The sequence below is a fragment of the Solanum pennellii genome, chromosome 3 (assembly GCF_001406875.1).
Source record: "Solanum pennellii chromosome 3, SPENNV200".
NCBI classification, from domain to species: domain Eukaryota; kingdom Viridiplantae; phylum Streptophyta; class Magnoliopsida; order Solanales; family Solanaceae; genus Solanum; species Solanum pennellii.
Genome location: NC_028639.1, coordinates 1,061,308 through 1,074,051, shown reverse-complemented (window position 1 = coordinate 1,074,051; position 12,744 = coordinate 1,061,308). Strand labels below are relative to the sequence as shown.

Sequence of the window (12,744 nt, the reverse complement as noted above, 5' to 3'; positions counted from 1 at the left end):
CCAAATAATTATTAACCATAAAAGGAAACAAATAAATTAATATGAAGAGAAAAAGGTTGTCCTTTTTAAGGGTCCCAAAAATGAACAATAAATAAAAGTGACTTTTTAAAAAAAAATTAGTTGAAATAAAGCATAAGGATCATTTTGTTAGAGAATATAGTATTAAAATTAAATTTTTTGTTGGTATATTTTTCACTTTACAAAAAATAAATTAAATATCTTACATTATCCCAATAAAATAAATGATCTAATTTATTTTAGTCAAATAATTTTTGTCATTGTATTTGGTCATTTGGAGATCTTTCCATTTCTATGAAAGTATTTTTCGTAGTCAATATAATGCAATAAAGTCATTGTCTTAATGTAAAGTTTTCAAACAATGTGGACATTTTAAAGAAGAAAAAAGGAAATACAATTTATATTCCTAAAACAATTTAAATATAAAAAATTAATCCTATAAAAAAGATTATTTTATTTTTATATATCTTTCCTTTTAAAGAATTTTTTTATTTTATAAATCTTGTATTTTATTCGATTCCCACTTAATTAGCCTGAAAACTATGTTTCTTTTATATTCTTTTCATTTCATCAGGATAAAAAAAGATGGATCTTAATTTTACGGACTATGATATTATTCAGCTTTAAGTCATTGAGTAATAAGTTTATATAAATAGACTCGAAAATAAAAATTTAGTATAATAGGTTAGTAAATAACTGAATATTATCGATGGAATAATGTCGGGGGCTAGCCTCTTCCTATCTTTTTTCCTTATTAATAGTATTATATAGTAGTCGCACATAAATCCTCTTATTCTTCGATTTGTATTGGCATAATACATAAATATGCCTTTTAACTTGGCTTCGAATCACAATTATATCCTTCAACTTTGGGTGTGCACAAGTAGACACATAAACTTGTATAAAGTTGAACAAATAAACACACATGTCCTACGTGTCATTTTTTGTCCTACCTGTATTTTGCCATGTAGGACTCATGTGTTTGTTTATTTAAAAGTTGGATAGTTAAAGTGGTGTTTGTGCATTATGAAAATTAGAAGTCAAAGTTAAAATCTGAAGCCAAATTTAAAGTTTAATATATATTTCATTTGTATTACTATATATTTTGTTTCATTTATTTTGTATCTTATTATTATATTGTTTTTTTTGTAATTTTACTTTGAAAATATTTCCTTTTACTCAATGAACCCTCAGTTAATAGCATATTTTGCCTTACAATAATAAAGATAAGATATGCATTACTACATACATATGTTTTACATATTTTTTTAATCTCCATTTATAAGATACATTAAATATATTATTATTAATAGGTTTGTATCTTCAAAAATGTCAAAAAAGGAATCTATAAAATAGACATCATAATATAAAATAATTTTTCATTTTGCCAGCACAAAGAATTGGAAAATAAACAAATATGTTTGGTGGACAGCCAGATTCAAGATTCAAGTTTATTTTGACCTCTTGAAATATAGAAACAAAAAAATAATAATAATCATTATTCTAATTACTAGTTTTTAGGACAGATGTCTATTTTTGCCATGTATAATATTCTCTGAAAAATATGAGTCGTGATGTATACATTTTAACAAAGAAAATGTAAAGTATTAAGACAATTTATTTATCATTACAGAACATTAGAAGAATTTATTTATTTCTATTTGTGTTATCCTCCTTCCATTTTTTACACAAAATTATTTATTGATTAAAGTAATTAACATATAGTTTCAGACAGCCAATAAACTAATATATTATTTGAGTTCATTGAATTGGAACAAAAAAAAATTAGTTTACTTTTTGTTGCTTAGATATGTAAATCTCTTTAAACATCTAATAATTTAATAATTATCTTTCAAAGTTCGTAGAAAACAATATAATTAAGATAGATTTATTGGTTTATTTTTATTATTTTAGCTTTAAATTACGTGTTTGTATCAACACTTTTTAATTTGATTCAAACACTTCAAAACTGCTTAAAAGTTATTTTAATTTAAAAACACTTAAAATAAATCAATCCAAATAGCACTTAGACAACGAGTTTAATAAATTATTTATAGACTCTTTATATTTAATTATAAAAAGTTATCTTTACAATTTAAAAGTAAAGTATATTGAGTAACGATTAGATCGATATGTTTGTTATTGTTTCCTACTAGCCACCAACTTTTTCAAGTTGAAGCTAATTGTGTGTCTAAGCAAAAATATTCTTTTTTCTTAGATGACATTATTATTGTGTTTGAATGCTACTCCCTTCTTCTAGTATCCTCTCATAAATGTTATTCTCCTTTATATTATGGATAAAAAATATGATAAGTGACGCTTAATTCTAAGTGACATGACGAGATAACGGACGATCATCACAAAATACTTAATTTTTTCTGTAAAAATTTCTCATGAAAAATGTTATCCTCTTTATCATCATGGACAAAAATTATGATAAGTGACATGACGACATGATGGACGATCATCACAAAATGCTTAATTTTTTCTGTAAAAAATTGTTATTGTACTCATAATCTGTGTGTGATATTGGATGTATACAAGAGTATAAGTATATATACTTTAATTACCGGAGTGATTTTATTGCCCGTGAAAACTTTTTAATTTAAATTTAAATTAAATTATTTTTAAATATGAATATCAAATATTGAGCGAAAATCTTCCGACTAAAACTTAAAATTAAGGAATTAAGGATACTTGTAAAAATATTAGAGTCCTTCATTGTTATGGTAGGACAACAAAAAGGCTAATATTAGAAAACCTAAGAATTGACCTAACAAACACTCATGTCCACAAAAAGAAAGAAACAATATTTGAAGGCCATGTTAGTTGCTTGTTTCTATATATGCTGGGACAAATTTAGGGTTTAATGGTGTTTACGTAAATCTTTTTAATAATATCGTATATATAAGATAATTTTATTAATATTTTGACGCGTACATATATATATATATAGAGATATTTTAAATCCTCTAAACATAAGAATATAAATTGACTTAGTAGTTTCGAAAGTTCAAAATTCATCTTTTTAGAATATAAGTTAAAATTTCAAATCCTACATTTTAATTTTCAAACATAGGCACTGAATTAAGATTCATGTCGAATATCTCATATTAACAGGATTTTTAAATAAATGTGATTGTCTACTTAGAGTTTAAATATAAAATTTTTAATTAATTAAGAATGAAAAAATATTTACCATTCAATTATAGTAATAAAAATTTGTATTACTATATTATCATTTCATAAAAAGAAAATTATCATAACTATAAAATGATTAGTTTTTTTTAGATATTAAAAAATATATATATAACACATAAATTGAAACGAAATAATACGAAAAAGTTATCGTGCTCCTGCGGGTGTCGGTGCAATAATTATATAAAAGTTTCATATCATAATAAGTGAGACAGTTTCTATTTTATGACAAAACAATTATTGAGAGATAAATTTTAATTACATTCTTCTTCTTTTAATTTTTGACAATTGAAAGATGTCCTTTTATAATTTTATTTGAGTCAAAATTCTAATAAAAATAATTTATCTATTTTCATATTGTAGGAATGAAATTGGATATATATTCTTTATATGTATCTAATTTTATTTTATCTCGGGTAAAAAATGGGTTTCAATTAAAAAAATTAAAATTAATAAATAATTAAACATAGCTTTTGTTGTTGTTGGATTATCAAATTCGTTTAACTAGTACTATTGTTTTTTATTTTCGTCATGATTTCTTTGTTACTGTATTTGCTTTGTATAATATCTTTTTTTTTTATGTTTTATTTAATCTGGGGTTTATTATAAACAATAGTTTTACCTTCACAAATAAAAGTAAAAATTTCTCCAGATTTTAATTATGATTACACAAGATATATTATTGTAGACTTATAGAACTGAATATGTCTAATAAAAGAAACTAGTTAAGCTAATGTCTTATTCTTCAAACTCTAAAACATAAATAAGATAGATACAAGTGACAAAAGATATAACTTCATATGCGTCTTACGATTAACAACAACCTCGTAAGCACAAAGTATCACTCCTCTCCAAATTTGATTTGTGAGATTACATGAGATATGTTATTGTAAACTTGAGTAGGATCAAATGTGTCTAATATAAGAAATTAACCGAGTTAATATCCTATTCTTCAAATCCTAAATATAAACTAAAACGGACCTAAGTGACGAAAGATAAAACTTCATATACTTCTAACGGACAACAATCTCGTAAGCACAAAGTATCACTTCCTCTCTAAATTCGAATTGTGAGATTACATGGGATGTGTTATCCTAAACTTGTCTAGGATCAAATGTGTTTAATATAAGAAACTAACAGAGCTAATATCGTATTATTAAAACTTAAAATATAAACTAAAATGGACCTAAGTGACAAAAGATATAACTTCATATACTTCTAACGGTCAAGAACAATCTCATAAGCACAAAGTACCACTCCTCTCAGCTCTCAGTTACCATTCTTGCATTGACCTCTGTGCTGCTGCTTCTTCTTCTTCTTTCCCCTCAAAAGCTAAGGAACAGTGTATAAATTGCTCCTCGCAGATGAATATTGAAGGTATGTAAGTTCCCATTTCTTCAAAATCTTGTAATAGAAGTAGCTACAATACACAGAAATCCATTTTTTTCTCGAATTTTTCGATGGATTTTGGTGAAAGTACGCCGAAGAAGAAATCGAAACAATCCCCTAACGCAACACCCATTAAGCAGCAAAACCCACTTCCCATTTCCAGTTTATCTCCTTCAGATCCCATTTTCCCTAAAACCCCACAAACCCTAAACCCCACCAATTGCCGCCGTTCTGTTCGCCTTAGCGCCACCCCTCGAACGCCGGCGCCGGAGCCTCTGTCGCCTCCAACTTCTGCCCTAAGAGGTAAATCTCTGAACTTTACTCCGAAAAATGGTACCAATTCAGCTAAAAGAAGGAAATCTAAAGTTGCTGATTTAACCCCTATTTTGACACCGGGACTTACTGAATCGAAGAGAAAAAGGAAATGTGTAGAGAGAAAAAATGTGGGTGTTGAGAAAAGAAGTGTTTCGAGGAGTTGTAAGAAGAGGGTGTATTATAAAAAAGTGGTTTTTGATGGGGGGGAGTTTGGTGTGGGGGATGATGTATATGTTAAGAGGAGAGAAGATGCTGGTTCGGACAATGAGGATCCCGAAGTGGAGGAATGTAGGATTTGTTACAAGCCAGCAGGGAGGGTAATTATGATTGAGTGTGATGAATGCTTAGGAGGGTTTCATTTGAAGTGTTTGAAGCCACCTTTAAAGGAGGTTCCTGAAGGAGATTGGATTTGTGTGTATTGCGAGGCGAAGAAATTAGGGAAAATAATGGAAATGCCTGCACCACCCAAGGGGAAGAAACGGGTAAGGACTGCTAAGGAGAAGTTACTTGACAGTGATCTGTGGGCAGCTCGTATTGAGAGGTATACGAGCTTTCCTATTTTGTATGTTAATTATAAGAACTTTTTGTGGTTTCTTTGATGTTACATATCAGTGGTCGTAATGTATGACTAATTGTGATATCAATGTTATAGTATATGGAAAGAAGTGGATGGTACATATTGGTTCCGGGCACATTGGTATATTATTCCTGAGGAAACAGATGCAGGAAGACAGCCACATAACTTAAGGAGAGAACTTTATCGGACCAATGATTTTGCTGATGTTGAGGTAATATTATGGTATTCTCTATTGTGTCTTACAATGTAATGTTTTTCACTGTGGAAGTTATATGCTACCTATTTTGCTGCTTGAGGGTTGTAATTTTGTTATGGTAGAAAATGTCATTTACCTGTTGATCAGTTCAATTGATTGATAACTTCCCAAAATCAAACGATAGGTGTAAATGTATTGATCTACCATTGGGTAATTCTTGATAGAGTTCTCAAAAGAGAAAGATTGCAAGTGGTAAGATTTTGCTTTGGGGGTTTGGATGTTATAACGAATTTAGCGGGATAAGACTCTCACCCCAACAGAAATGAGCCAAAGCTTCCATTTTTTCTGCTTATCTGGCGGTCTGAATTGATTGGACATGTTACGAGTAAGTGACCAATTACATCTGTTAATAAAGGCCTACGATTCTATCTGCAGATGGAATCTGTCATCAGACATTGCTTTGTTTTATATCCAAAAGAATTTGAGAAGGCAAGAAATGATGGAGATGATGTTTTCCTTTGTGAATATGAATATGACATTCACTGGCATAGTTTCAAGCGCATTTCTGAGATTGAAGATAATGCGGTGGTATGTTATTAATAAAATAATTTTTGATGATATTTGTGGAACCTTTTGCTCATATCTGATGAACTATTCCGAACTATTAAGCTGTCTTCTCATTTGGTAGGATGATGATGAAGCTGAGAATGATGGGGATTGGAACTCTTGCGAAGATCAAGACTCTGATGGGGAAGATGATGTAGAATATGAACGGGAAAAACTAAGTAATCTATTAACCAGACCATCTCCAGCTCATCCTTTGGCTGCGGTATACAACTTGTCCTTCGACAGACTCATAGTTCACTTCTTCATGTTGCAGAAAGCTAATTAGTTTGTGTAAGAGTGCAGAATTCTAGAAAGGGTCGGTTTTTTGGACTACAAAAGATTGGTGTAAAGAAGATACCAGAACATGTGAGGTCTCATAAGCTTACTGAACTTGAGAAAGCAAAAGGAACCCTCTTGCTGGCAACTTTACCCAAGTCTCTACCTTGTAGAACCAAGTACGTCTTTCCCAAGGTGCAATCTTTATTCTTCATGCAATTTGCTCGGTATTTTCTGACAAAGAAGTGCTCTCTTTTGCAGAGAAATGGAAGAGATAACTACATTCGTAAAAGGTGCCATATGCGATGATCAATGCCTGGGTAGATGCCTTTACATACATGGTGTTCCTGGGACAGGAAAGGTATATCTATTGGCTTAAGAGAATTCACTTGACTGATAGCATAAGGCAGTCATATATCGTTTCTATGTTAGGCTGGTCTGACATTACTGATGTGTTCCTTATTTGCGTTGATGCAGACAATGAGTGTATTAGCAGTAATGAGGAGTTTAAGGTGTGAAGTTGATGCAGGGAGCATTAAACCTTATTGTTTTGTGGAGATTAATGGCCTAAAACTGGCTTCACCCGAGAATATTTACAGTGTAAGTATGCAATGCAATTTCTCGCGTGATGCAGAAAATATCTTTGTTCTCTGAAATGTTTCTCTCTACTGTTTCAGGTTATTTATGAAGCACTTAATGGGCACAAGGTCGGTTGGAAAAAGGCTCTTCATTCCTTGAATGAGCGGTTTTCCAATGTTGCTGAACGTAGCAAAGAGGAAAACCGGCCTTGTATTCTACTTATAGATGAACTGGATCTCCTAGTTACCAGAAATCAAGCGGTAAATGATGCATCCTTGTATCTACAATAGTACATATCAAAATCAGCAAATTGCATGTGTATGACTTTGTTTCCTTTTTTAATCCAGGTTTTATATAACATTCTTGATTGGCCTACCAAGCCACATTCCAAACTGATTGTTATAGGTGCGTGCACAATTTGCTATCAGCATTTCCTTCATTCTGTATTAGTTATTATATGTGAAGATAAAATGGGAACTTCTCTCACCAACAGGTATTGCAAATACTATGGATCTTCCGGAGAAGTTGCTTCCGAGGATTTCAAGTCGTATGGGCATTCAAAGACTTTGCTTTGGTCCCTATAACTATCAGCAGCTTCAAGAAATTATTTTAACTCGCCTCAATGGAATTGAGGCCTTTGAAAAACCTGCAATTGAATTTGCGTCAAGGAAGGTTGGTCCTTCTGTGATTCACCTCTACAAGGATTTTATCTTTATTAGTTGATTCTAATCATCCCATTTACATACTTGCTTGTGTGCTGTTGCAAACGTGATACTTAAGTTGATTATTTAAGCAATGTCCACTTTACACATAAATCCAGGTGGCAGCCGTTTCAGGTGATGCACGCCGTGCACTAGAAATATGTAGGCGAGCTGCGGAACTTGCAGATTATCGTGTTAAGAAATTGCTACCAATTCCCGATTCTGCTGCACCAGGTGACCTAAACCTCGAACTTTGTAGACATTAGTGGCAAGAAAGAAATACTTGGAATTCCGTTAGAAAGAAATACACATTCTTTCTGGTTTTGAACATCTAACATTCCTGGTAGGTTTGTACAGATTACTTATCTATGTGTATTTGTCAGGTAAAATGCTTGTCAGAATGGCAGATGTTGAAGCAGCCATTCAGGAAATGTTCCAAGCTCCTCATATCCAAGTGAGTCCAAAAGGAACACCCTGTGTTGTAATTTCAACAGTCATTTTAGTCAGTGGGACATATCTTGTTGATAACAAGATATTAACAAGATAACAACCAAGAGTCCACTCTCTTTTGATCTTCCCTTTTTTGTCTTGCACTACTCTCAAGCCCAAACTAGTTGGTGTCCGCTTGCGGGGGTGGGTAGAGGTGAATGTAAAAAATAGTTAAATTTTCTCCTCTTGCTTTTTTTTTTTTTTAAATATTCCACCAAGTGGGTTAGGCATCCCTATCCGTAATTATATAGCAAAGAAGGTATATAAGACAACCTTCCAATACAACATGAGAAATGATCGAAGTCATTTCTATAGGACAGGTACACAACTTTAGGGATGAGAGAAGAAGCATCTTTTACTTCCATGGTAGCGGGTGCTAGTGAATGAACAGTGCCACAAGTAGTAAATCTCCAATTCGTTGTGATTGGACAGTCAAATTTTGTTGAAACTTTGGGGAAAGATGTTTAAATTGAGCCGCTGAAGAAGTTAATTATGAAGAGGAAAGATGTACCTTAAGCTGGTGAAAAGGAAAGCTGGCATCCAAGGGTGTGGCCTAGAGGTGAATGAAGTGGGAGGAGAACCATGAGGCCTCAAGTTCAAATCTCCGCAGAGACAAATAAATACTAGGTGATTTGTTCTTATTTGTTGTCTAAACCTTGGTGGATCATGTTACATGTTACCTGTTGCAAGTGGGAAGTAAAGCAGGTATTTTGTGGAATTAGTCGACGTGCGTGCAAGTTGGTCCAGACACCACAATTATTTGTAAAAAAGAGGCTTGATGGTTGTTTAGATTTGACCTATGTTGGCTGAGAATATCAGTTCGAATGGAGGTTGACACATGATAATTTATTTAGCTGGTTCGTGGAGTTGTGGCTTTGAGCTGGGTTTCGAGAGATGGAAGTATTAACATGGGTATTGAACAGAAGGGCAGATTCTTCTATCTGAGAGGTTTAAGGTAAATCTGTTGAATTTTTCATGGTCAAGATGATCTAAGAGAGGTCTGAGGTTGAAGCAAGTTACAATCCTATTATTTGCTAAAAAATTTGGAGTATCCTTGTATACATGTAAGTTTCGAAATGAATTTTACCAAGGACTTATGCTGACCATCCCTTGGCACAAAATGGGAACTCCAATGATTTCTTAGCTAAATCATGTTAGGACTAGCTCCTTTTTTCTCTATGGGTGATTCATAATGATGTGGCAGCAAAGTGCTAGCTGATGTTTCACTGACTATAAGGGGGAGAAGATGAAGGATTTTGTTTTCATAGTGCTTGCAATATGTCTAATTATTTGTTTTTGTTGTGTAGTTGATGAGAAGCAGCTCCAAGCTGAGTAAAATCTTCTTGGCAGCTATGGTTTATGAGGGTCACAAGACGGGGATGAGCGAGACCACCTTTGACCAGGTAGTTTCCCGTCTTCTGCCTTTCAAAGTTTCATCTGCCTCTTGTGGCTTCTATGATTTACTGATGTATCATGTATCTCTTGTTGTGAAATCATGCATCTTTTGTTGTGAAAAGAAAACAAAATTTATAATTGATTACTAGTTTTTCAACTTAAAGTCTGCCCACTTTGATTCTACTCTTCCTTCTGGTTTGGTTTTTATGCACTTATGTAATCTGTCCTAACATTAGCTTGGTTGTTGTTTAAGTTTGCTCCCTGAAATAATTTTCTCAATGCAGTTGGCAACAACTGTTTCCTGTCTCTGTACAAGCAATGGTGAGAAATTTCCAGGATGGGATATGCTTTTAAAAGTTGGGTAAGCCACATATTCGTTAGCTTCCTGAAATTATCAAGCTATAAATTTTTAACCTTGGATTAATGAAGTCTCCAATCCTTGTTACTTTGTTGTATTATTTATTTATTTATTTATTTTGTGTATTGTGTGCGGCAAGTCTTGATTTCTTAGCATAACTCTGGTAGGATAACCCCCATTTCCTAACCTTGACAGAGGCTTGCAGTGTTATCAAAAGCAAAAAAGCTCTAAGGTCCGCTGGGGCTTTATGTGCAAATAAATTGTGGGCTCTAATGAAAAAAGGTGCCAAGGGAGGGGAAAAAAATAAAAATAAAAATATATATTTAGTCTAAGACCAATAAATATAACCATAAATGACACACATGAACAAAGAAATTGAATTTTTTTTAACAATAAAGTGATGTTTCAATTGTTTAGTATCGGCTCTTTAGAAGAGGCTCATTGGCAAGGAAAAGTATGACTTAGAACCTCGATGATGAGACCAAAGCGCACATTGAGGATGGTGGCACTCAACACGTTTTGAGCCTTGTTTTTCAGGGCTTAAGTGCAACTTTGACAACACTAGGCTGTCATTGTAACAAATTAGTTCTGTGTTTTCATATCCTGTTCTCATAATGTTGTGAAGTAGATGTAATTGTTGATATGGATAGCAAGTGGATGCCAGTGAATGGTGACTGGAAATCAATGTTGTTCGGACTCTTCAAAAATGTCAGCACGTGTGTGGAAATTCTTGTTCACTTTGTTAATCATCCTACATTTATTTTGTTTGGTGGCAGATGCAAGCTTGGTGAATGCAGAATAATTCTATGTGAACCTGGAGTGAAGCATAAACTGCAAAAGTTACAGCTCAATTTCCCAAGGTAAGTTTCTTTATTACCTCAGCAGTATGTGATTCAAACCTTATAACTGAAGTTTCTCTTTTAACTAAAATGCGCTGTAGAATCTAATCCCAAATAATCTAGTTTGCATAATCATGTGTGCCCAAAGAGTTCCTAAAAATAACAACTTTTTAATGATAAGACAACAACGACGCCTCAGCTCCAAACAAGTTTGGGTAACTCTTTTATGATACTCTCAGAAATCCATCGGTCAAGATATTTAGAAGAAAATCATCTTTGACGAATGGGATTTCTAACTGGTTAATTTGTTCATCCGTGCTTTTCTAGCATAAGGCTGCTAAGTTGCATTGGGGTTCATCAGCATTATTAAGTGTTGAATTGTGTGACCCGCCATTAAAATGCTTTTCATTATAAGGAACAACCCTACTTATGGCTTTTTTTCAACACGTGCCTGATTCTTCTTTTGGGGCTTAAGCACTTTGGTTATATATGATTACAAGACTTGAATTCAAGATTTTAATTATGTGAATCGTCTTACGTAAGCTTATACTTCTGTTCATCAGCATTATTAAGCGTTGAATTGTGTGACACGCCATTATAATGCTTTTCATTACAAGGAATAACCCTACTTATGGTTTTCAAAGCGTGCCTGATTCTTCTTTGGGGGCTTAAGCATTTTGGTTATATATGATTACAAGACTTGACTTTAAGATCTTAATTGTGTGAATCATATATATGAAAACTCTGTAATGCTCTTATATATATTTTCAAGTGATGGTAGTTTAAAGTACATCATATAAACTCTTGAATTGTTGGTTTTTTGAAGAGATTTTTGTGTATTCTTGTAAATACCCATGTTTTATTTATTTTAATTCGTCAATACCTCTATAATGCTCTTACACAGTTGAGCCTTATTAGGATGAAACCTTCACTAAGAGTTTCTAAAACGAAGAGAGTTTTACTTCACCTTCCGACCTTTCAGCACTTGGCAAGTGTCGGACTCTTGCAATGGTTGCTTTTGTCCTACTGATTCCTTGCGTTTTTGTTGCAGTGATGATGTTTCATTTGCCCTTAAAGACAGCAAGGAGTTGTCGTGGTTGGCTCGGTATTTATAACTCATGAAACACCCATGAGTATGGCTTAGAAGTCGGTGATGTGGATTAAGAATGATGAGATCTCATGCTTAAGAGGCAAAAAAGCACTAGGCGATTTCTTTTCACTGTCCAAGCAACTTTTATGGATAGAGTTACACAATACATGTGTTAGTACGAGGTAGCAGATATCAGTCGAGATGCACGCGAGCTGACAAGGACACACACCATGGTTAAAAGAAAAGTATCTCTGACTTGTGGATGTTTCATATCCTTGTTCACAATCAAGATTCTTTACAAGAACAACCCTGTATTTTCTTGTTATCTATAAACTTGTTGACATTATTTTACTTTATTGTATATGATCGATTTCGGCGTTGTGATTAAATGGAACTGTTTACCTGATCAAAAAGAAAAAGAAAATTTCATTGTGTTACTCTTGGCATTTTTTTAGAAGCGTAATGATAGCTTATTTTGAAAAATAGCCATTGTCACAGTGTTTCAAATTCTACAGGCAAAAACTTAACTTGTGGAGTTTGAGATTTATTATGATTGTATTTCAATTATAAGAACTAAAAAGTGGTTATTTGCTAGAGTTGTTAATACAATGATAAATAAATCACATAATAAATGCTCTCAACTTAGTTGATTGATTATAAGTTATAACTTGTAACCAATATTTTTTATATCTATGTCAGCCACAAGATACAAGCAATT

At 32.8% G+C, this 12,744-nt stretch overlaps 1 protein-coding gene and 1 non-coding gene across 2 annotated transcripts; both read left to right on the top strand.

Moving 5' to 3' along the window:
* The first annotated feature begins 4,485 nt into the window (after window positions 1-4,485).
* On the top strand, window positions 4,486-12,463 carry LOC107014942 (origin of replication complex subunit 1A-like). The gene is made up of 16 exons (XM_015215070.2): window positions 4,486-5,461; window positions 5,573-5,708; window positions 6,129-6,281; window positions 6,382-6,522; window positions 6,603-6,754; window positions 6,837-6,936; window positions 7,053-7,175; window positions 7,253-7,414; window positions 7,502-7,559; window positions 7,648-7,826; window positions 7,975-8,089; window positions 8,239-8,309; window positions 9,652-9,747; window positions 10,024-10,100; window positions 10,874-10,957; window positions 11,988-12,463. Exons 1-16 carry the CDS (start codon window positions 4,677-4,679, stop codon window positions 12,049-12,051), a joined length of 2,496 nt encoding a protein of 831 aa, XP_015070556.1. The 5' UTR covers window positions 4,486-4,676; the 3' UTR covers window positions 12,052-12,463.
* LOC114076627 lies at window positions 6,189-6,266 on the top strand. Its single transcript, XR_003577683.1, has one exon. It is a non-coding gene; the product is annotated as a small nucleolar RNA snoR28 (small nucleolar RNA).
* Window positions 12,464-12,744: the final 281 nt, after the last annotated feature.

Coding starts and splice junctions, on each gene's coding strand:
- LOC107014942 (XM_015215070.2), top strand. CDS start 4,677: ATGGATTTTGGTGAAAGTACGCCGAAGAAGAAATCGAAACAATCCCCT. Junction 6,937..7,052: donor GTGTTCCTGGGACAGGAAAG/GTATATCTATTG, acceptor GCGTTGATGCAG/ACAATGAGTGTATTAGCAGT. Junction 8,090..8,238: donor TCCCGATTCTGCTGCACCAG/GTGACCTAAACC, acceptor TGTATTTGTCAG/GTAAAATGCTTGTCAGAATG.